Below are 23,864 nucleotides of genomic sequence, written 5' to 3'. Positions count from 1 at the left end.
TGCACCAGCTCACTGAATCCTCATAACCAGCCCTGGCAGGGACAGCGTCCTGCTGCTTCTATGATATGGAAGTAAAAAGAAGCTGGTGGTCACAGACCCTCTGGTTTGGCCTTGGAGGGGTGCCCGGACCCAGCAGCTCTGCTGGAGACAGGTCTGCCCCTTCTACCTTGGAAACACTGGACATCTGCTTTGCTGTCGGCCTGGCGGGGTCGCACAAAGCCAGGCCCAACTCCAGGTACAATAGCGATAAATAGAATTTATTTTGTACAATGTCACTGACATACACACAGCCACTGGGGCTTCCAAAGTGGGTGGTGGGCCGGAGGCTGGCCTTTGGCGTGGCACCTAAAAGTGTGGACAGACACACGAGGACAGGGACTCACAGCAGCTGTGCCTGGCTGACCCCTCCACAGCAGTGGGCGGGGGGTGGCAAGGCCCGCAGCTCCAGGCCAGCTGAGGCCCCTCAGCCTTGGGTGCCCAGGAGCGCAGGACAGCAGGGGTTAAGCTGGGCCGGAGGAGCCAGGTGCCCCCCCACAAGGGGTCACTTTTCTGTCACGTGTAGGCAGTGGACAGGGCACAGCAGATCTGTGCCAGGCTGAGGCTCCAGGAGGGGTAATGAGCACAGCCACCTCCCTGCCATTAGCCCACCTGGGGCCTCAGGGACCCCAAGAAGCAGATTAGTGTGATGGGAGGTTCTGGGGGACACATTCCCCCTTCTGGTGCAGGTGGTGGAACCAGTCTTCAGTGACCTCTGAAATAATCGTGTCCAGTTGTAGCAGATGCCCAGAGAAGGTGAGTGACTTGCGCAGTGTCACACAGCCAAACCCCAATCAGAAGCCAGGACGCCCAGCCCAGTGCCCACTCCACGCGTCTCGTGTCTTGCCGCCTACCTGGTAGGCTCTGTGTGCACTGACCTCTCCCAATCTGCCTCTCCCACCCTGCCCCCCTAAGTCCAGGGGGGCACCCAGGGGTGACAGAGACCCAGGGGGGAGGCTAGCTAGACCTGCAGTCCTGCTTCGCTGACCAATCCCTGGCCAAGCCCAGACCTCCAGCCTGGGGGACAGGGTGGTGCCAGCAGCTTCCCCACCCAGGTCTGGATGGCTCCGCCCTGCAGAGACAGCCCAGGGGGGTGGGCCAAGGGGAGGGCTGGGGGGCCGGGCAGCTCCAGGGCCGGCGGCCTTGAGGGCAGAGGTCCCAGCTGCCTGGCTTGACACAGAATCTTCACCTTGTGCTTCTGTGGCCTCATCTGCAGGGAAAAAGCGGGCAGCGACATCATGATGCGGAGCCCCAGGCTCTGGGTCCCTACCCCACCCAGCCCTGCCCAGCTCCTTCCCGCTCCACCAGTTCCTCCAACACCTCTCTGGGGGAGGCCGGGGGCCTACAAACCCACCACAGAGGTAGGGAAACTGAGGCAGAGGAGCCAGCCCGGGGCCGCGTCCCCACTGGGGACAGCTGGCTCTCACAGAGACACCTTCCCCTCCCTCCAGGCAGGAGCTGCTGACCTGCTTAGCTGCACCTTCCGGGCGGGCGGCTAACAGCCCTGCACACGAGGTGGCCACGGAGAGAGGTGGCAGCACAGACGGAGTCGAGGGGCAGGAGACACAGGAAGCAGAGTCACTGGCTGTGCCCAGGCTCATGGGCCCAAGCCCTCCTGGCCTCTGGGTCCCCTGAGAACCCCACCCCAACTAGTCCCCCAGGGTGGGCCTCCTACCAGCTGCGGCAGGTGCTGCTCAGACGTTTCCAGCTGGATCTTGATCTCGGGACACGCAGGGTCCCCCGACTTGCCGGCGTCTGGGTGGGGTGACCGTGAGGGGCCTGGGGAGGGGGGCAGGAGGGAGCCACCTCACTGGCCGCGGGGAGGCACCAGGGAGACGGGGCATGGATGGGCGGTCGGCACCGGTGCTGCCCAACACTGCCAAGTCCCTCCCTGAGGGACCCCCGCCCCTAATCCACCCCCCACTGTCCTCGGAGGCTGATCCAGGAAGCTACCAGCCCTCCAATCTGTGTGGGGATAGTCACATACCCACGACCTGGGGCATGGGAACGCACCCACCTCTGTTCCCCACCCCCACCCGAGTGGCCCTGCCCGGGGGAGCTGCCCGGCCTGGTACCTGGGGAGCTGCCCCCGCTGGTTGTACTGACGCTGTCCTCCAGCCACGTGCTGTAGAGGAACGAGTCCCGCTTGTGGGGTGTCCCTGAGGACGAGACGCTGTCCTGGGGACAAAGGGAGGAAGGTCAGCCCCACGGGCAAGAGTGACAGGGAACTGGGGCAGGGGCAGCAATGTCGGCCCCTGGGAAGCCACGGGCCAGGCCTGGGCCGCCCTCTCCACGCACGGACTTCTCCACCAGGCCACGGCACGAAGCAGGAAGCAGCCGGTCCTGGGGGCCTGAGGTCTAGGAGGCACGCCAGGCCCACGGGACCCCACAGGGGACCCCGGACTGCCTGGCTCCCCGCAGCACCTGGAGCAGGGCCAGCAAGGCACAGGTGGCCGCTAAAGGGGGGCTGGAGGGGGGTGGGGGCAGCCCAGGGGCTGTGAGGCCGGGGCTGCCAGCCCCGGGGCCCTGGGAGGGAACAGGGTGCTGGGAGGAGGCCCCCGGGGGGGACGGGCAAGTCAGCAGGGCCTGGCGGGAAGAGGCTCCAGGGAGAAGTGGCAGGGCACCCGCTGGCAGTGGCCCGCCCGGCCCGCGTGGGGGCTGCGGAGCAGCCTGGAAGGTGTGAGGTGGCGAGAGAGAGGGGCAGGAGGCCAGGCCACCAACCGCGCAGGCGACCAGCCCTGCCCTGCTGAGCTAGGTCCCCGACCACGTCTCGGCCACGGCCGGCTCATGCTTCTGCCCAGAGCATCTCCAGGGCCCCCCTCCTGTCCCCTCCCATGGCGGCAGAGCACCCACCCCCAGGGCGTCTCACCAGGCCCGTGTCCTCCCCGTCCACGCCCTCCGTCTCCTCCACCACGCTGGCGAAGCTGCTCGCGCTGGACGAGGAGCGGGAGAAGTCCTTCAGAGCGTCTGCTCTCTGGGCTGGGCTCTCCGCCCTGGCACACAAGCCCCCATTAGCCACACCCACCGGAGCAGGGAGGCCCCGCCCGGAGCCGGCCACGTGCCTCAGTGGCCTCCGAGAGAGCTCCTGGGCCCCCGGGCCTCCCAGTGCAGCCCCCAACTGTCCTTCCTAGTGCATGGAGCTGACCAGGTCCCCCCTGCCCCACGTCAGCCTCATGGCTCACCAGTGTCCCCAGACAGCCCCACACCTGGCCTTGGTGTTCGATGGCAGTAGTGATTAACTGTCACCCGGCCACACACAGCATGCTCACAGGGCAGGTGTGGACCAGCACGGTCACCCAAGCTCCCTCAGCTAGACCCATCTCCAGATGAGGAGAGGCCGTGGGGGGGGTATGTGGCTGGGGGACAGCGACCTGGGCCCAGGCGACCCTCGCTGCCTGGTTTCAGGCTCAGGGCCCTGGGTCTCCGGCCTGGAGTCTCACTCCTTTGCTCAGACCCCAGAGAATCTGACTCCCAGACATCAGCCCCTCTGGCCCGGCTCGCCTGGTCTGGCTCCTGCCGCTCCTCTTGAGCCAGCAGAACCCAGCCCAGAGGGACTCAGCCTGGGCACACAGAGGGAGCAGCCCCCTCTGGCCTCCCTGCTCCCAGGCCTGTCCCACCAGCCCCTTCTCCAGACAGCACCAAGGACGGGGCTCTCTCACGAGAATCGTCTAAAGGCTCCTATTCCTCTCGGGATCAGATTCAAAGGTCTTATTCAGGCTTATCCCTCTGCCCCCTTTCCTGTCACCCAGCACAGCCCCTCTCTTGCTTGGCTCTAGCTGCATACGACCCTTCCTTGCGGTATCCAGCATGCCTCAGGGCCTTTGCACTTGCTGGGCTCCTCGCTGGAGACCCTCTTCTCTCTGTCAGGCTGGCCAGACCTAGCAAGGCAGACTCCTCGCTCCGCTCTCAATTCAGATGCCACCCCTTGGAGAGGTCTCCCCTGGAGACCCATTGAGAACACTACGACCCCAGCCATGATGGAGACCACACCCCCTGACTGTGCTGTCTGGAACGGCTTGTTACCTATGTGACAGGACCAGTACCTTGCCGAGGTGGGGGCTGGCGTGCACAGGGTGCTCAGTGGGTGTGTCAGAGGGTGCCCAGGCCTCCCTGATGCCTCGTGGCAGTGTCAGGGCTCCTGGGCAGCCCAAGTCCCAGGATGTGAAAGGGCCACTCCCAAGCCCCGGCTTGGCGGCTAGAGCCCAACCTGTTCTTGGTAGTGGGCATCTCCGGGGAGCTCTGGGTGGACGAGTTCTCCGACTTGGGCTCCTGGGAGACGTGCCCGCTGTCCGGGGTCTTCTGGCCAGCCGGAGGGCTCTCCCTGCGGGGCACACGGGGGCAGCGGGGGGGTTCAGCGCCAGGCCTGGCATTGGGGTAGAATGAGGCCCAGGCGGTGAGGGGGAGGTCAGAGCACCTCCTGCCTTCACCCACCCGCCTTCCAGGGCCACGTCATCCCGCGCACACCCTGGCCAGCCATGGGGAAGGCACCAGTGCAGCGCCACACAACAGGACATCTCCCAAGTTCTCCTCTACATGGGAGGGAGCATCATGGTCCCCATGACAGACAGGGAAACTGGGCCTGAGAGAGGGAAAGGGACCTGCCCAGACTCGGCCAGCTCGAACCTGGCAGTGCCACACCTGAACCTGGGATTCATGGCATTCTGAACGTTGGTGGCAGTGAGGACAGGGTTGGCTCCATTCTTGGAATGCTCTTGGTGCCCCTAACCCCCGCAGAGGCACAGCGTGGAACCCTCACAACAGCCCCCTGCTATTGGCTATTTTCTTATCCCAGTTTTTCAGATTAGAATAATGAAGTTCAGAGAAGTACAGTGACTTGCCCTAGGTCACACAGCCCCGGTATGGTGGAAACAGGTTCATACCAGAAACGATTCTCTGCTTTCCTGGGGCAGCTCTTCTGCTAACAAGGGTTTGCGGCCTACACGGCCCACAGGCATGCACCAGGCCCCACCCACCCCGTGCCTGCCCAGACCAGCACCCGCCCCTCTCACACCTAGGCAGCAATGGAAAACCCGGGTGCTGGTCCCAGACAGGGCTCAATCCCAGCTGCCCTGGGCTGGCCCTGTGACCTGGGAGAGCCCCTTGACCCTCCGACCTACAGCCTCCTGATCTGCAGGGTGCGGGCCTCCAGGGAGCCTGTATGCTGCCGAGGTCTCGGAGGCACTTCCCATGGCACCTGTTTGCCACTGGGCAGGGGTCAGAGCAGCTCAGGTCAGGGCGGTCCTGCCGCCACCCACCTCTTCTCCTGCACCTCCTGGATGTTCTCGATCCCGATGGCGCTACTGCGGCGGGAGCCAAACGGGCCCGACTTCTTCCTTGTGGGGCTCTTCCCAGGGACAATCAGTGACTGTGGGGAGAGGCCCCAACTCAGCGCCCACCTGCCCTGGGAGCCCCAGGGCCCCCCACTTCCCCCTGGGCCCTGCCGCCCACCCCCGCCCCCCTGAAGCAGAGGTAATGAGCGAAAAAGGAGAGAAGACGTGCGTTCGGAGGCAGCCCCTAGTTCAGACAGGAAAACAGGCCCAGAGAGGGCCAGGGCCTCTCTGCGTCCACACAGCAGGGATCTTGGTCCAGGAGAAGGGCAGGGACCTGAGGGGCTGGGGCAGCCATGCTGGGCGGGGAGGGGAGGAGACCAAGTCATCAGAATGGCCACCGTCCTGCTCCCTGGGCTTCATGGGACCTATAGCTCGAAGACAGGTGGTGACTGTGAGGTAGCAACCCCTGCCCCGGGCCAACCCTGCCCCCCTGCCCCCCAGAGAGGCTCTGGCCCAGCAGTTGAAAGACCCCATCTGCACACACCACGGGGCAGGCAGGAGGTGGCCCTGAGGCGCGGAGGGCGGGACCCCCCAGGGCAGTTGGTGGTGGAGAGGGTGGGGCGGGGGAGGAGCGGCACTCCATGCAGAACCAGCGATATTGGGGGACGTGCATCTGGCAGAGGGGCCTGGGCACCAGACCCCGGCAGGGACTGGGCAGAGCCAGGGGCCCCTGGAAAGGGCCCCTGGCTCTGGCCCAGGTGCCAGCCCCCAGAGAGGTGTTGAGAGCCCTCGGCGCTGCTGGCACCCGTCCCGCACGCCCTTGGGCCTGTCCTGGGGAAAGAGGGCAACGTCCCCAATATGGCCTCCGTCCCGAGAGTGAGCAGTGGACAGCGCGTGCAGGCAGCCTCCAGAGCCGCGGCCCGCGGGCGACAACCTCCTCCACGGTTCCTATGCCTATGGCACTGCCCCGGCGTCCGAATCTACTCGCGCTTTTCCCAGGAATAAGCAATGACTGGCAAGCAGCAGAGGGCGAGGGACAGAGACGGCGAGGGAGGGGACAGAGAGCAAAGAGGAGAGCGAGGTGGGAGACGGAGGAGACAGAAAGAGATGGGGCCCAGGGGAGGGGGCAGAGCAGCAGGCCAGAGATGGCCCAGGGAGCGAAGGGCAGAGACCGATGGGAAAAGGCAGGGTGAGGGGAGAGGGAAGGCGCGAGGAGTGGGCAAGGGAGGGGAGAGGAGCAAGAGAAGGAAGAGGCGGGGAGGCAGGGAGGCCGAGGGAGGCCGAGGGAACAGGAAGGAGGGGAGACGAGAGAAAAACAGAGACAAGAAAGTGGAGGGAGAGGAAGTAACATGAAGAGAAGAGAGTTGTGCAAAAACAAAAACAGAAATGGGTCTGGTTACTGCCATGGTGGGTGCCGCTGGCCTGTCCCTGTCCCCGGGGTCCCTCGGAGGCCACCCACAGGAGGCTGGGCCACTCCAATAGGGAGGAAGGGAGTGGCTGGAGAACCTGGGTTGGGGGAGGTTGGGCCATTTCCTCGGATGACAGTGGTGAGCTTGGTGACTCTTGGGCAGCAGAGGCCTTACCTAGCTCCCCAGCTAGATCAGCCCACAGGGCAGGTGCGGGTGGGCCCTGCCACACAACAGCCTCGAAGCACTGAGCACAGGGCTTGGCATGCAGAAGACAGGGGCAGGTGATGGCTGATGGAGGGATGGTAGGTGAACAGACAGGTGGGTGGGCAGGTGGATATGTGGGCAGGTGGGTGGATGGGTGGGTAGATGAATGGGCAAAGGAGTGGGTGGATGGATAGGTAGGTAGAGGAGTGAACTGGTGGGTGGGTGAATGGGTGCGTGGACAGACATGTAGACAGGTGGGTAGATGAGTGGTGGATGGATGGGTGGTGAATAGACGGGTGGATGGGTATGTAGACAGGTGGATGGGTGGATGGGTAGATGGATGGATGGATGGATAGGTTGATGGATGGGTGGGTTAACAGGTGGAGGGGTAGATGGATGGATGGAGTGTGAGAGCAGTGAGTGCAGTGTCCCGGGAGGCCAGGAGGTGGCGCAAAGCAGCTAGGCCCCCACGCAGACAAGTTTCTCCTGCCCGCCCAGCACTCCCCAGAGTGAGGGCCAGCTCTCACAGGGTCTGGCAGACAGTCAGGAGGGGCTCACGCAGGAGGTGTCCACACAGAAGTCCAGTTCCTGACACACAATAGGTAGCCACAGCCACAGAGGCCCAGGCTGCTGCAGACACACAGTAGGAGGTGCCACAGAGGAAATGCCCACATAGCAGCCGGCTTCCTGACACACAGTAGGTGTTCACTGATATCCCAGGCTCTGTACACATCATATGCTCACACAACAGCCCAGGTCCTGACACACAATAGGTGCTCACACACCAGCCCAGGGCTGGCCACACAAACTCAGGACCAGGCCCACATGGGTGCTCACAGAGTGCATGTCTACACAGCAACGCAGGTCCTGACACACAGTGGGTGCCCACAGCCTGACACACATTAGGTACTCCCAGAAACCCCAGGCTGTACAGTAGGTGCCCACACAGCAGCCCAGTTCCCAGCACACACAGACAGTAGGTACTCAATAAGGATGGGACACAGAGACTGCCCAGGAGCTGACCCGCAGAAAGTCACATCTAAATAAAGGGCCAAAGAGCTGGGGAAGGGGCTGCAGGCTCTCAGCACCCGGGTCCTGGCAGGAACACTTGAGCCCCGTGGAAAGCAGTGGTTAGACCAAGTCCAGAGCCCAGGGTGGGCATGTGGACAGCAAGGCCATGGAGCGAGGTGGGCCAGGTTTCAGGAGGTGGGGGCACTGAGGGCCCTGGGAGGGGCAGGGGAGGGTGGGGACACTCACTATTCCAGCAGCCTTGGCCAGGTCAGGGTTGTTGGGTGCAAAGCTTCCACTGTGGCTGGTGGACACGGTGTTGGGCTTCTTGTTGCTTAGTCCCATGGCATCCATGGACTGGCTCCGGCTCCGGATGACCCGCTATGAAGGTGAGAGTAGGTGTGGAGGAGGCATAGGGGAGGCCCAGGCATCTAATCCCTCCCTATTAATACCACCCTGGTGACCCTAGGAAGTCCCATCCCATCTCCTTGTGAGTTCTAGGTGTCCTTATATGCCACCCAAGAGGCAGGTACGCATAGTGCATAAGAGTAGTTTGGGCCTGGCTCTGTCACCAGCTTGCTGGGCAGCCTTGGGCATGTCACACTACCTCTCTGAGCCACACAGGCTGCTGTGTGCTGGGTCTCAGGCAGTTGTAGGAACAGGAGAAGATGCTGAGTCATGATGAAATGTGCACAGAACCCTCCAGAAACCTGTTTCTTGCCCTTTTTTTTTTTGGGGGGGGGTGTCTCTGAGATCTCCTTTCTCCTTCCTTCCTCCCTCCCTTCTTGTGTGCTCCCTGGGGGACCAGGTGCTTTACATTCACTCTGCTGCTCAGTCCCCCCACAGGGTGTTGATCCTCATGCCCACTTTACAGGTGATGAGATAGGAAGAGGTGAGCTAGAACCCATCTGCCAAATCCTATGCCCTTGACTGTGGACTCCGCTACCTCTGAGAAATTCCCTGACCTAATCTAGGTCTGGCACCTTCCTGATGTGAGACCACTGGAATCCTTCTCAAAGAAACCACTCCAAACCCAAGTTCACCCCCCTGTTTCCTGCCTCCAGCAGGCAGAGGCAGGGCGGCTCCTTCTGGGTCACTGGGCTATCCCTGTATACAAACCCACAGCCTTGTGGCCTGCCCTAGGGTAAGGGTACAGCTCAACTACCTGGCTGGGCACCCAGAGGAGAGACAGTCCTCTGTGGGTGGAGGAGATGGTAGCAAAGAGGCCACTGCCTAGGTCCCTGCTGCCCAAGCCCCTCCAGGGGTGAGAGAACCTCCTCTGATTCTCACTTGGACACTCATGCTGAGGCAGAGGAGCAGTCTTGCATTTTGCTTTTTAACTTATATTGTGCTAACCTGACTGCCTTATAAGTAGCTACAAGTGGTCTGAGGTGGTTTCCCATTACCCAAGTCCACGGATAAAGAAGCTGAGGCTCAGAAAATACCTGTGCTGGTAAGGGGCAGAGCTGGGTCTGACCCCTGGGAACCTGTTCTCTCAACACTGAACCAAACCACGGGTAGCCATCGTAGGTCCCACGGGTCAGGTCCCTCTTCAACAGTTACATGGCTTACAAACCCCTCCTAGGACCTCTATTTCTTCCCTTGGGTCAAGACAGAGGTCTCTTCTCTGCTGGCAGCCACAGCCCAGGACACCAGCAGCACCACTCTGCCACCCCAGGGACTTCGACCTTCAGCTGACTTCCCAGAGGTACTCTGCCCCCAAGCCTCAGCCTCACCTCGGGCCACTACCTCCTCCCCTAATCACTGTCCCCGCTTACACTCTTCCCCCAGCCTGGTACTACCCAAGGCACAGGTCCCTCCCAGCTCACCCAGAGGGGAGGCACCCCGGCCCCGCCCACAACGGGGAGCCCGCCTCTAGCCCCGCCCCAGCCCCGCCCATGCCCAGCTAGCTGCTTCTAGCCACGCCCCACGCCAGCCCTCGCCCCGCCCCGACTCCGCCCCAGTCCCGCCCTACGCCGGCTCCCACTCGGGCCATCCGGACCCTCCACCTTGAAAGACTCGAAGAAGCCGCCCCCGCCGCCGCCGTTCTCCATCTTGTCCTCGTCGCCGCCCAGGCCCATCATGGACTGGCTGTGGATGTGCAGCTCCTCGTAGAGCGTCTCTAGCAGGGCGGCGCGCGTCCGCTCCTGTGGGCCAGCATCGGGAGAGCCCCGGTGACCCGCCCGTCCTCCCAGAGTTCCAACCCTGGTCCCCTCCCGAGCGCCGGCCACCTTCTCAGAGTGAGGGGGTGCGGGGGCGGGGGGCGGTCCTGGACCCCGGAGCCGCGCCGGCTCCCTCCTTCCCTCCACAGGTCAGGCAGCCCCCAGGACCCTCCCGTCCTGGCCCCCTCTTCTCTGCCCACCTGGGGCCCCGGACATGGCCCTCCTGCTTCCTCCCACCCAGGTAGCCCCCAGGGCCAGGGTCTGAAGGAGCCTTTTCCCTCCCTGGAGCCGGCTGAGATTCTAGACAAGGCAAGGGAAGAAGGGGCTCAGCCCCCAAAGCCCATCCTCACCTCCAGTTTGGCAAACTTCTCAGCCTTGTAGCACGCGTATTCAGCATTGATCAGCTTCGTCAGCAAAAATTCCTGGAACTCAGGCCCCTGGGAGCCCCCAGTGCCGAGGAGATGGGAAGGGGGGTGGGGTGGTAAATGAACGGGAAGGGCCTGCTGAGCCCTGTTGGGTCACCCTGGGCACTCCTAGAAGGGCATCTCCTTGGCTCAGCCCCCAGCCCAGGCACTAAGGGTCATCCACCCCCTCGGGAGAGCAACCTCCACAGGTTTTAGGGCCTGGGGAAACCTGGGGATGAAGCCAAGGCCTGCAGTGTGGCTTCTGAAAGATCATAGAGACATGTGCCCTCTTCCCAAATATTTTAGAGGAAAGATTGAACTTTCAGAAAGAATAAGACTGAGGAAAGGCCAAGGTCTGGTATGAAAAAATGGCAGTCATGTCATTTACTCCATGACCTTCGGGGAAAAAAAGACCCAATTCTTATCAAGATCAAGAGAAAAGGCAGATCCCAGGTGCAGGGTTAGGGTGCCCCAGCTGTCATGGCTTCAGAACCTCATGAGGCAGAACCTGGGCCTCCCAAGACCCTCCCCTTTAGTCCTGCTCTGCACACCACAGGGCTGGGGCAGTCTCTCTCACCTTCCTAAACACCGCAGGGTCCGGAAGCGGGGGCCCAAAGAAGGGCACATCATCCCTTGCAGTGACCGAGACCTGAAAGAGAAGGGGCAGTTGTCCTTGTGGAGTTGGGCGGCCTGTTCCACCCTACACCAGCCAGAAGTCCCTCATTCCCTTCCCCTCCTGCCCCGGGGTGCAGGAGGCTTTGATTGCTGGGTGGAGAATCCTCTTGGCATTTCAGCTCCTCCATCCTTTGCCCTGAATTTGAGGGGTGGGGCTGGTCAGGGGACCTCAGATCATTGGGAGGAGGCTAAAGGAGGCAGAGGGCTTGGCAGCAGGCAGGAGGTGGGGGAGGGAGGAGTCTCTCTGAGGAGTGAAGGGTGTTGGGGGGGGGTCCTCCCTGGCCACTGCTACAGTGGGAAGGACCGAGACAGGTGTGCTGGGGGGCTGAGCTGTGGCAGGGCCCTTGCTAGTGCCCCTGGAGAACTCTGAGACCACCCACCTTATAGAGCGGGCCATCAGGGCCCCCACCCTCAGCCTGCACCACCACATAGGCATGCAGGAAGTTGGATGCGATCATGTCGGGCACGAAGGGCGTGTTCTCATCCTGGAAGACCACAGCGACGATGTCGTTCCCGATGTGTCTCTTCCGCTGCAACTGAGCACAGGGCCACAGGACTTACAGCCTGCCCGTGGGGGGTGGGAGGTGCCCAAAGGGGTGGGAGAGGGTTTGGGGTAGGCAGAGAGCACATCTTAGGATTTGCTTGCCCCCCCACTCAAAAATAAGTGTTGAACACTTGTCTTTGAATTATTTTAGTTCTCTTGGAAACCTGTGGCAGGTGAGAAAACCGAGACCAAGAGAGAAGTGATTTGCAAGGACCTACGATGAGCTCAGAGACCTGGATCCAAATCCTGGTTTCCAAGCCCTTCCTCTCAAATCTTCTCCTATCTAAATGCCCCCAAATGTGACCCTCCATTAAATAAACAATTTCTACTCCACGTATATTCATGTTGCTCAAAAGAACAGATGGTCTTATGAAAAGAGAAGAAAAGAAAAAGCCACCAAGAACAGGGGAAAGTGTATTTCCATTTTTCTCAAGTACCCCTTTAGCACCCTGGGCTGGGGAAGTGGGGTAAGGCAGATGGCCTAAGGCAGCTCGGGTCAAGGTGACACATTTCTTAGTTCAGTTCCTGGAACATGGTGCCTGCGCCTCCTCGACTCCAGGACTTTGCAGAAGCTGGTGTGAAACATTCCGAGCCTCCTGCCAGCTCCTTTGCAGCCTGTCTTGAAAGCTCTTCCTTACCCCTGATCGGCCAGATCTCAGTGCCACCACCTGACCCCATAATGCCCTTCACTTCCCACAAAAATCCTAGCTCACCTTTTTGGCTCTTGCTATGTATCAGAACCTATCCCTGTGAGTCCCTCCTCCACTCTCACCCACGAGGTCACGCCATTACTATCCTCACTTCACAGAATGAAGTGAAGGTTTCCCAGGGCCCTCTGTTGGAGGAACTGGATGATTTCGGTGCTGTATCCCAGGGCCCAGCACCAAGCCTGGCGTGGTAGATACTGAACAGAGGTGGGTGGGGGCACAGGTGGACAGTGAGAGGCAGGTGGTTGGGTGCCAGGCTACCTGCTGGGCGTCCCCTTCTGTGTAGGGCAGCTTGGTGGACACGTGAAACATGATCTCCTTGTTGCGGAAGTTGCAGTACACAGACTCGGTCCCCGTCTGCCCATGGGTCACGTCCAGGCCTCCTCGGAACCTGCCCCAGGGCCCCCCAGGCCACGGCTCAGTCTCAGCCCCGGCCAGGCCTCCATGGGGCCAGGACGGGGGCTCCCTCCCTGCCCAGGTGCCTGGGTTGGCTCAGCTGTGCGTGTCCACCCCAGCACTCACCCCTTGAAGTCCTGCAGTTTGACCTTCTGACCCAGGAACTCCAGGAACTCCACGAAGGCTGGGCTCTCCTCGTTGGTACTGAAGAGTTCTTCCTCTGAGGTCTAGGAACCAACCACAGGGGCCATGGTCACCGAGCTGGGTCTGAGCTGCCCCGCCCCCAGCCCCACTCACTCCCAGTGGGGTACAGTCCCCTGGCAGGTCTGAGGTGCCAGATGGAGGGCAGGGGGTGGGGGCAGGTGGGAGGCACATACCTGCCCGAGCTTCTGATAAATGACTCCAAACTTGAAGTTATTGCTGATGACATGCTCATCAAAGGTGACGATGAGCCTGGAAGCCTGCAGGGGCATGGGGGGACAGTGGTGACTGGACTGCACTTACAAGTTACCCTTCTCTGAGCAGCACATGTCCAGTGCCACACCTGGCGCCATATGTAACAGCCTCAGCAAGCCCAAAGGGACCCTCAGGCTGCCTGGGCTTCAGAGAGCTTTGGCAATGTGTCCCCAGCCAGCAGCCTGCAAATGTGGCAGGGTGGGACTTGACCCCGGTCTGCTGGGTGCCTGGGCTTTGCTATGAGCCCCCCAGCCTATCCCAGACAAAGATGCCCCACTCTACGCCAGAACGCCCACCTGTCCCCTGGGTCCCCTGCAAACCCGCCTCATCCTTCTAGAATGGCCAGGTCCCACCAGCGGGCTGTGGGGCCTTCAGCAGCCCCTCCCCACCCTGGGCCTCAGTTCCCCTTCCACAGTCAAGAGGTGGGACCTGATTTCTGAGACCTTATCCATCCTTCAGGACACCTTTCCCAGACCATGACACCCCGCAGGGACCTCACCCTGCTCCAGGATCCAGTCAGGGCCCCAGGGGTTTACATGTCTTCAAGTCCCACCTCTTCCAGGAAGCCCCCCTGGCTGGCTGCAAACAGAAGCCTCTGTCCCTATCCCCACATGGCCACAGCACCTGGAACTAGCAGGCCCAGCGGGGAGAGCAGCTGCTGTGGACGGCAGCATCTCCACAGGTGACCATGACCCCTCTGGGGTCAGAAGTCAAGGCCAGCTGCCCTTAGGAGGGTCCCCAGACAGCAGTGAGAGTTTCCCAACATGAGTGAGACCTGCCTCCAAGGCAACCCTGGATTCAAATGAAGCTTTCCATATCTGCTGTGCATCCTTAGGTAAGACCCAGAGCTCTCTGTGCTTTCTGTTCTGCAAACTGTGGACTTTGCAGAGAAGACACGAGGATCAAATGAGAGAACTTGAGGGAAATGGCCAGCACACAGCAGGTCACCAATAAATGCTCAGCTCCGGGGCACCCACCCTCAGTGATCAGGGCCCAGGTCCGGTCATACCTTGGGGTAGAGCACAGGGTAGAATCGATCCACATTGACGTCTTCACACACCAGCTGCAGGAGGCAACAGGGAGGGGCGTGAGGTGTGGCCAGGCAGGAGGGAGAGGGCCTCCTGGCCTCACGGGCCAGCTCTGGGAGGACAGCAGCAAAAGGGAGAGGGAAGGGCTGTTCTGGGAACAACTGAGGCTGAAGCAGGACCAGGGCTCATGGCTATTCAGAACTGGACTTGGAAACTGGGGTCCCCTGATATCTGAGAGTGCTGCAAAGAGCCTGCGGGAGCAGGTGGGAAGCAGGAGCGCAGGGGGGCTGCGGCACTCGAAGCAGAAGCGGAGGGAGTGCTGGGGCCCAGCCACCACCCAGCCCTGTGTCCCCTCGGGCAGGGGCCAGTCACAGGAGGCCTGGGAGCAGAGGCCTTACCTTTGCCATCTGGACCACATTAGGGAACTCAGTGAGGCAGGAGATGGGGATGACATCGTGGTATGTCCGGCACTTGGTCCTGGGAGGAGAAAGCCCACGGTGAAGGGCTGGGCAGTGTGGGGAGCCCTCCAGCCTCCACACCAAGACCAGAGAGGACAGACTTCAGGGAGGACCACAGGCAATGATGGCATCATGCCTGGCTGGGGCACTCACTTGCTGTGTGACCTCAAGCAAATCCTGCCCTTCTCTGGGCCTCAATTAGAAGAGTGGATAAAATGAGATGGGCTTTTGTAGACCCCAATCTTCCCTTCTGTCTTGGGGTCCCTCACACTGTCCTCACCTGAGCAGTAGCCGCAGGTGCTCTTGATCCCCAATGACATCATACTTGAGTGAGAAGACCAGGTGGCCGAGGGCAGTGTCCAGTGAGTAGTAGTTGAAGTGCTCCTGTGGCGGGGGAGGGGGGGAGTGGGCAAGGCTGAGCTGGAAGCTTCTGGAAACCAGAAGCCAACTTGCCCCCAGATGGGTCCCTCACCAAGCAGCAAGTGTTGTGGCCAGTAGCCGGCTCCGCTTCAGACAGATCTGTCACTGCCTGGGTCACCTCACCTCTGTGCCTCACCTTCCTAATATATAAAGTGGGAGTGACGCCACCTACCTGGATCAGGTGGCAGGGACTGAAAGCGACACCACCTGGCAAAGACGCAGTGTTCCGGAGCGTCTGTAGTGACTTTTGCTCTGTGGCTCTGCATTAAAGTCGGGCCACACTGCCCCTGCATGCCTGTCACCGGCCCTTGCCTTTCTTGGGGATGCACACAATAGGTGCTCAGTAAGAAAAACCAACGAGCATTAGCACGGCCCTGGGTTCCAGCCAACTAGCTGATTGCCAACCCACGGCTCTATGGCTCTGTGGCCCCGGCCAGGACCTATGGGAAACAGGAAGTGGACCACTCTCACACACACATGGCAGCTGACCAGGTGAGTCCCACCCTCCTGCCTCCTGAAAAGAGGGATCGGCAGGGAAAGACACCCCAGAGGGCATGAGGGGTGGCGGCTTCAGGTGACACCAGAAGGGAGCTGGCTGACGGCTCCAGGTGGAGAAGTCGGAAACCAAGTGCTACAAGTGTGGCAAGGTGCCACCCCAGCCTGGCTCCCGGCTCCCTGCCAGTCCCAGCCCTGGGTGGAGCCGGCAGTCCAGCCACACCCACCCGGGGATCAACCTGGAAGTGAATCCTGTTTCTACATGAACCCTGGTGTTCAGCAGCCCGGTGGGGAAAGGGGGACGGGGGATTGGCCCCACAGATCTGCAGTTCAGGGACAAATGAGTGGACAGGGGCAGGGAGTCCACCCAGCACTGCCTTGCCCCAGGAGCAGAAACCCCCAAATGCTCAGCACTATCCCCTGAGGAGTGGCAGGCACCTGCAGGAAGGCCAGTGGCTGGGGAGTTTCTTTGGACACCTGCCTCCAAAACCCAGAGGAGCCCAAGGGACACAGTGAAGGAGGGACTCAGGGCCCAGGACAGCAATGCCCACAGTCACCCTCACCACCTTCCTCTCCCAGAACAGGCTCAGTGCCCGCACACCTGGCTGCTTCCCAAGGCACCCCATCTGGAGTCCGGAAATAACCCTGCCTCTCTGCCAGGTCAGAACCCTGGAGCCCCGTCCCCTGTCCTGCTGACCTAACCCCAGTCTCTGTGCCTCTGACTGCCACCTGTACCTCTTCAAATCCCGCTGCGCTCAAGGCCCGGCACCACCATCTGTGGCTCCTCACTGCTTTGGCAACCTCTCCCGAGTGCCAACGTCTGCTCTTCCCTGGATCCCGCCTCTGCCAGACCCAGCCAAGAGCCTCTGGCGGAGGCCACCTCTGGCTGAGGCCACCTAGGGTGCAGTTCTCTCCACCCACAGGGCTCAGCGGAAGACAAATCCCTCTGCGCTCTGCATTTGTCCCAGGGGATGGCTCCTGAGCCCCGCCTGCTGGGTGGACCCTCCTCCAACCCAGACAGTTAGCACCTGTGTTTCCCAGGGTCAGGCCAGTGCCCTGGGCCCAGGCTGAGGTCACGGCGCAGCTTCTCAATCCCCCCAAAGGGCCACCCCCTCCTCCCGGGGTGGAGGGTAAAGAGAAGGACACACACTGCTAGGAGCCCAGTCCTCGGCAGTCAGCCAGGGCGGCTGCAACTCTGGGCTCAGTAACTGCAACCTTGACCAAGTCACTTCACCTCTCTGAGTTTCAATTTCCTCTTCTGTAAAAACAGGATGATCTTGACCTCACAGAGGGATTAGGAAGAGGTAATAACAGCTATGGCTAATTGCTTATTTACTATGCGACACACACGGTTCTATCTGCCTTCTCTGGCAGCACCGAGGAATGAACCCCAAGGCAGCTCTACCACAGAGCTACCTCCCCAGCCCTTTTTATTTTAGACAGGATCTTACTAGGTTCCCCAAGCTGGCCTCGAACTTACAGTCCTCCTGCCTCGGCCTCCCAAGGGGCTGGATTTACAGGTGTGTGCCATCACACCTGGCTCTATATGTTTTAAATGTACTTTTATTATCCCCGTTTTTATAGACAAGGAAACAGACTCCAGAAGGCTAAATAACTTGCCCAAGATGACACCATCAACAAAGGGAAGAGCCTAGACCTGTGCCTGGGCCAGGAGGCTCACACCTGGGGTATGCTCCGCCGTTCTGTCTGTGACCCCGCATGCAGACAGCACTGCCATGGAGCCTGACTCCCAGGAGGCCCGAGCAGGGGACCACCTCTCCGGTTCCCATGGCTCCACCCAGCAACTCTCAAGAACACCGTGAGTGTCACTCTGACAAGCTCCTGCTGGCAGGGTCCCTGCTCTGGGGCTGTGGTCAATCCAGGCCCAGCCATCACGTGACACTGTCCTCCCAGCCCCACCCCAAGCTGCTCAAGGGCGGGCAGAGCCTGTTTTGTTTGCTGCCTTCTGCAAGGTGCGAGAGCAGCGCCCGGCACACAGCTGGAGCTCATTATTTGCTCACCTGAGGAGCGCTTACTTTGTTCCAGATGCCATTCAAACCACCTTATAAGCATGGTCTGTTGAAACCTCACAACAGCCTCGTGAGGTGGGTGTCATTATCCCCATTTTTATAGACAGAATCTGAGGCACACGGAAGCTAAGCAGCTCGCCCCGTGCCTGTGTAGCAGGTGGCAGAGCTGGGGCCCACCCCCTGGTATCTCTCTTGTTAACCGCCATGTCATCCCACCTCCTTTTGCAATAGATGTTTGTTGAATGGATGAATAACCCCACACGCATGCTCCCTGAGACTCAGGACTCTGGGACTGTCACCCACCCCATCACGAGGGCACTCCTCCTGGGCCCATCCTCCCGTGAGGGTGGGCTGTGACAACCCCAGCCAAACCCCAATACCAGCTGGCCACCCACCTTGCCAAGAAAGTGCTTCCGGTAGACGCGGGCTGTGGGGTTACACTCCAGCTTCACCTTGGTGGTGGGTGACTGCAGTGGCTCTGTCTCGGGGATGCTGGTGATTTCATGGTTGGTGCCCTCGATCCAATAGCCCCCAAACTGGGGCAGCAGGATGAGGGGGAAGGGCCCTTCTCGCCCCAGGACCTGAAGAGGGACTCAGCTGAGAGCCACCCACACAGCACCTTGATGGGGGCCTCAGGACACCCCCCAGCTCAGACTTGGGCCCCTTCTGTCATGGCAAAGCAATACTATGGACTGGCCAGAGCTGTGTGGACTCCAGGGTGCACATCCACTCTCTCTGGGTACCTGCTCCAGCCCTTTCCCTCCCCGACCCGACAGCACCGAGCCCTCTGTCCCAGACTCAAAGCATGGGAGTTGGGGGCAGGTAGGAGAGGGGGACACATGGCCTTGACCCAGGAGGTGGAAACGTCTGGCTCAGAAGCCAGACAAATCAGTCCAAATCAGTCCAAAGTCTTGGGCCTGTACACTGAGCAGCCCAGCAGAGCCTGCAGCCAGGCCCCTGGGAGGGAGGACCTGGTGTCCAGATGCCCTTCACAAAGGCCTCCCTGGGCTGGGGAAGGGTGGCTTGGGGGTCCAGCCAGGTACCTCATGGACGCTCGGGTAGGGAATATAGTCCTCCTCTGTCTGCAAAAGACAAGCGGGGGAGAGGCACGGCTGGGTGGTGTCCCCACCCTCCTCGCCTCCCAAGCTCCCTGGGACCATGGCCTCATCCCCCAGCTTACAGATGGGGCAGTGACTTGCCCCGGGGGACCCTACAAGGCCAGCTCAGAGGCAGGCCAGGCTGAGTGCTGGGTCTTCTGGGTTCACTCTGACTGGGGAAAGGAGGCTCTTGCCTCCCCGGAGGAGAACTCTGGGCCACCAGGAGGCCTGGAGGACACAGGGTGCTGCGCCTCACACCACTTCTTGGTGCAGCCAGGCAGGTGGCACCGGGGACTGGCATCCTCATGCTCCCAGATGACCAGAGGCCGCCGATCTGAGCACCATACTCTGAGACCCCTGGCCCTGAAGAAGCATCTGGCTTGCTGCCCAGGAGCCTGCTTAGCTCTGGGCCCACTCCCCCAAGCCCAGCCGTGTCTTCTAGGGCCATTCAGCCTTCTAGGGTTGATGGGTCCCACATCACCAAGAGCCAATGCCCCTCCTGGGTGAGTCTTACTGCAGCTGTGGACGGTAGAGGATCAGGGAAGCTGCCTGGAGAGGCGACCAAGGGCAGCAGGGCGGTGGGCAGGGAGGGGCTCCAGGACTCAGAGCTCTTGGGGCAGTGGCCACCCAGGGCCCAGCACAAGGCACACAGTAAGACCCCTTCGCAACTGGGTGGCTGTGTCGCCACATGGAGCCCCTCCCTCAGCCCGCAGGGGGGACCTCTGCTGACCTCTGCTCCAGAGGTCAGGCTGCTTCACCTACTTTGAGGGGTGGCGGGAAGGAGCATCGCTGTTCGTCCATCCTGCTTCCCTGAAAGACAAGGCATCACCCATTACACCCCCACCTGCTGCCAGGCACCCTTCCATGGAAGGCCGGCTCTCCTGCGCTCCTGCCCATGTGGAAGGGAAGCCCTGGGAGAGCCCTGGATGTGGGGAGCAGGACGGGTACTCCCAGGGTAGGGTGCTGGCCAGCTCATGCCTCAGGCCCCTCTGAAGAGCCAGCCCAGCAGGGAGGGGCGGAGGCTCTGTTCAGGAATGCACGTGCTGCTGGGAGTGGGGGCAGGGGTGCGTGCGCAGGCCCATGTGTGAGCGTGGGGAGGGGGCCACTGCATCATCCAGATACGTGGGGAGCGGGAGGAGGTGGAGACGGAGAGAGGCCGGGGAAACAGGAGCGCAGGAAAGAGCAGGGCTGGGGAGGGTGAGCTGACGAAGGCTCCTGAGGCTTCTGTGAGCCACCCCCACGCCACCACCCTCCCACCCACCTCCCCCGACACACGGCCACACAAGACACAGACAAGGGCCTGGGAGACCAGGACTGGATGAAGGTGGCAGGGGTGCGGCAGGGGCAGAGCGGCTCCCCAGGCTGCCCGGATCCTTAACAGCTCCCCACAGCAGCGCAGCTCTGGCTGACAGGCACCCTGGCATCTGTCCCCTCCGTCATTCTGCCTGGGGTCCAGCACAGCTGTGATGCCTCTTATGGGGTGAGGGTGAGCTGAGCTGATGCAGCCCTGCTGGGGACCTACACAGGGAAGGCAGCTGGGAGCCTGGGTGGGTCCCCAGGTAAGAGAGGTCCCCTCTTCTACTGGACCCCCAGACAGAGGACTCTGGACAAAAACTGCCACCATCTTCTCCTGGCATGGTCTATCGAAGACTCCTGGCCTGTCCTCAGAAAGATGTAGGGCTAGAAATACTGAAAGGGCCCCCACTTCCAACCCAGCCAGCTCGGTGGCTCCCAGGGCTGGGGTCTCCAGCATCCTCACCTGCATCTTTTCAATCATCTCAAACAGATCTGTGTTCTGCAACAGAGACGGGAAGGCAGGTCAGTCCCGAGGTGGCCCAGCTGGCCCTGTCAAGCCCCAGCCCCAGCCTTCCTGATCCCCTCAGTTCTGACAAGCCATCAGGGCTCGAGGCAGCAAGAGGGGGTGCAGCAGGCATCATAGGAGGGGGCTGCGGCACAGGACTTGGCCAACTGCCAATGGAGGTGAGTCCACACCCAGGTCCTGGGTCCCAGGGAGCCCACCCCATTCAGTCCTTTTTCCTAGGGAGGAGGCTGTGACCCTTGGGGAGGGACAGATCTCCTTCATGCCACTGCAAGGTTGGCACTGCCAGGACAGGCCCCTGAGAAAAGCCCCTGGTGTCAGCCCCAGAGATGAGCCCAGGTGGAATGAGAAGGAAGGGCCATGGTTCCATCTCCAGGAGGAGGACAGTCAACCCAGGCCACCGGCCACTGCTCACACAACCCAACAGTGTGGGGTGGGGGCCCTGCCGGAGAGGATGCTGAGGTGCCCGATGGCCTGACACCTGTGCCTGAGCCCACTGGCACCCTCTCATGCCCAAGCCAGCCTGTCCTGAAGCTAGCCAGGGTACACTCAGGGTTAATCAGCATCTGCCAGCTGCCTGGCAGCATGGGCCTCTCCAGCGCCAACTCCCTGAGAACCTTCCTGGAAGGCGGCAAGGATGCCCAGTGGCGGCTGGCAGGGCTGGGGCTGGGGCTGGGAAACCCCCAGAGTCTCTGGTGGTGCCCCTCCCCCAACCCTTCCAAGGCTCCAACAGTTCCTGCTGCCCAGTGGGGGCACTGCCTGAGCTCACAGACCCATGCTATGGGGTTGTACAGCAGGAAATATGTGCACACGTGCACACATACACACACAATCTCTCCCTCTCCTGCTCAGACTCACAGAGGCTTGACACCAATACTTATTCTCCCAGTACACTACATGTTTTGTGCACATACACACACACACACACACACACACATGCACAGTGTCTAGGTACAATGATTCTTAGAGCTCTATATGAACACACAAATACACATATTGACATCCTGAATTACACAACAGCACACCAATTTACACACACACACAAATCCACGGACCACAAGAGATACACAGACTAGTGCAAACCCACACCTGTGCAGTTCTGCACCCTGTACCGCACGTGACGCAGCATGAGCATTACAAAACCACCCTCCTGTCTGAGACCAAGACACAGTGACATGCACTCTGGGGGACAGGTTGTCAGGGACACAGAGTCCCCTTTCCCCATCTGGCCACACACGCTGTGCAACAGACACAACAGACCCCATCCCACAACAGGCATGAGAGTTCTGAGCAAAGGAGGCTGCACAGGGCAACTCCAAGGTCATTAATGTCCACAGGAGGGACACAGCCCTGCAACCCCCCATCCACCCAAGTCACCTCCCTCCCCCCACGTATACACACACACACACACACACACACACACACACACACTGCGCTGAAGGTCACGAGACACAAACACCACATGTGCAAGCTCTGAAGCCTGCCCACAGAACAAGACATCTTCTGAAGTCCACCTCAGGAGTCCCCAGGAGACCACCTCATGGTCACACAGCCACACCCAAGACCTGAGTGGAGAAGAGATGATTCCATGGGCAGTTACCAGACACTCCTGTCAACTCCACACTCTGTGGGACAGCAACACTGGCATCTGGGCAGAGTCAGACAACCTCCCATTCCCCTGTGGTTCCAGCAGTTGGGGGCACTTTAATGACCTCCAGGGACCCCACTCAGGGTGACCTAACAGGCAGGACAATGAAATGCAATGCCTTGTTGCACTAGCAAGAATCACTCACATAAACACTGACACATGGTCCTGTCACCCTGAGTGTACACAGCAACAAGTGACACCTACAGTTACAGCCGCACAGGCGGCAGCAGCAGACGCCCTGACACATGGCAATGGAAGGCTGGGAACGATGTGGCCGCGATGGGGGTCCCCACCTCACTTGGGCACCACCACAAAGTTACACTCTGACATTAGGATCCCCAAACCTGGCAGGGAAGACATAAAGTGGCCCCGATGGCAGGACTCACACGCAGTGCCACTGTACCCCGGGGCCACAGTTTCGGGGATAGCAGCAGGAAGAACCCCAGGCCCAGACCCCCGAGCAGAGTGCGCCCTTAGCCGCCGTGGCCGGTGTCAGCCCAGAAGCTAACACACCCGCTGGGACGGAGCCTGCACACCCGCCCTGCCTCGGGCACAGCTGCCGCGCTCCAGAGAAGTCGGGCCGACCCGGGCCCAGGATCCCCCTCCGCCGGGACGCCCCCGCCCGGTCCTCACCTGCCAGCCGGCCCCCACCGGCAGCGAGCCCCTCCGAGGACGGCCTTGGGGCGCTGGGGGCCGCGGCTGCGCCATCCCGAGCCCGGCCCGGCCCGGCCCCCGGCCCGCCGGCGCTTCGGCTGGCCCGGCCGGCTCCGGCCACGCGCGCCCCGGCCCGGGCCCCGCAGCGCCAGGCTCCGCGCTCCGGGTTCCCGCGGCGGCGGAGCTGCCTGCGCTGGGCTTGCCCCGCGGCCGGGCCCGGAGGGGGCGGGGCGCCAGGTACCGGAGGCGCGGGGCCGGGGCGGGGCTGCGGCGGCCAGGGGCGGGGACACAGAGGCCCCGCCCCCGGTGCGGCCCGGCCCGCGGCCGCAGACACTGCGCCTGCGCTCTCCGGGTGGCGCCCTGGAAGCTGGCTGCGAGTTGGGCTCCCGGGGGTACCCCGTCTGGTGGGTCTTCCCAGACTCTGGGTACCCCGATTCGGGGCCTCCTGACGAGCTACTTTGGACAGGCTGTGAAGCCGGGCAGGAGGAGGAGAGGTTACCTGGAGACAGGACTTTTCGTGAGCACTTAGTTAATGCGGACCCTTTGCACATCTCACCATCTCGCCATAACCCAGGAGTTTCAAATGTCATCCCCATTATGCAAATGAGGAAACTGTTCCCGAGAGGTGAAATAGCTTGCCCAGGAAGGGGCCTGGAGCTGTTATTTAGGGCCTCTCCCCTCTCCCCACACCTCTTCCCCAGCCTGACAGCGGCTGACTGGCCTATACCCCCTCTTCCCAAAGCCTACCCTGGGGGAGACTGTCACAGTGCTGGGTGGTATGGAGGAGAGGATTTAAGTGGGCTTCAGGACATATGGGTTCTAGCTGTGGCCTTGCTGCAGTTTGCTATGTGGTATGAGTCCTTGCCACTCTCTGGGTCTCAGTTTAACCGTCAGTAAAATATGAAGCCTCTTCGGTCCTCCCAGCTGACCCTGTGATGTGTCCT

The 23,864-nt window shown here is 61.2% G+C and overlaps 1 protein-coding gene across 9 annotated transcripts in view; it reads right to left on the bottom strand.

Moving 5' to 3' along the window:
* Positions 1-236: 236 nt before the first annotated feature.
* Positions 237-23,864, bottom strand: part of Rap1gap (RAP1 GTPase activating protein) — a 44,571-nt gene continuing 20,943 nt past the window's right edge. The window contains exons 1-24 of one of the 9 annotated variants that reach the window (XM_046468832.2): positions 22,900-23,008; positions 20,559-20,594; positions 19,562-19,609; positions 18,746-18,784; positions 18,098-18,283; positions 15,038-15,141; positions 14,698-14,776; positions 14,281-14,334; positions 13,193-13,276; positions 12,942-13,042; positions 12,681-12,810; positions 11,549-11,704; positions 11,071-11,142; positions 10,440-10,526; positions 9,937-10,074; positions 8,177-8,308; positions 6,241-6,318; positions 5,292-5,401; positions 4,244-4,357; positions 2,906-3,029; positions 2,112-2,214; positions 1,712-1,815; positions 1,503-1,540; positions 237-1,246 (exon numbers count right to left, since the gene is read on the bottom strand). In XM_046468832.2, the coding sequence (XP_046324788.1) occupies positions 1,532-1,540; positions 1,712-1,815; positions 2,112-2,214; positions 2,906-3,029; positions 4,244-4,357; positions 5,292-5,401; positions 6,241-6,318; positions 8,177-8,308; positions 9,937-10,074; positions 10,440-10,526; positions 11,071-11,142; positions 11,549-11,704; positions 12,681-12,810; positions 12,942-13,042; positions 13,193-13,276; positions 14,281-14,334; positions 14,698-14,776; positions 15,038-15,141; positions 18,098-18,283; positions 18,746-18,784; positions 19,562-19,609; positions 20,559-20,594; positions 22,900-22,974 (2,163 nt within the window). In that variant the 5' untranslated portion in view covers positions 22,975-23,008 and the 3' untranslated portion in view covers positions 237-1,246; positions 1,503-1,531. Of the gene's footprint in view, positions 1,247-1,502; positions 1,541-1,711; positions 1,847-2,111; positions 2,215-2,905; positions 3,030-4,243; positions 4,400-5,291; positions 5,402-6,240; positions 6,319-8,176; positions 8,309-9,936; positions 10,075-10,439; positions 10,527-11,070; positions 11,143-11,548; positions 11,705-12,680; positions 12,811-12,941; positions 13,043-13,192; positions 13,277-14,280; positions 14,335-14,697; positions 14,777-15,037; positions 15,142-18,097; positions 18,284-18,745; positions 18,785-19,561; positions 19,610-20,558; positions 20,595-22,899; positions 23,009-23,864 lie in introns of those variants that run through there. The other 8 variants (XR_006857131.2, XR_006857132.2, XR_009224370.1 and 5 more) reach the window with 8 other exon arrangements.

This window comes from Marmota monax, unplaced genomic scaffold (genome assembly GCF_021218885.2).
Source record: "Marmota monax isolate L192 unplaced genomic scaffold, Marmota_monax_Labrador192_F-V1.1 WCK01_AAM20220418_F8-fsc00008, whole genome shotgun sequence".
NCBI lineage: Eukaryota > Metazoa > Chordata > Mammalia > Rodentia > Sciuridae > Marmota > Marmota monax.
This window is presented reverse-complemented; position numbering and strand designations above follow the sequence as displayed.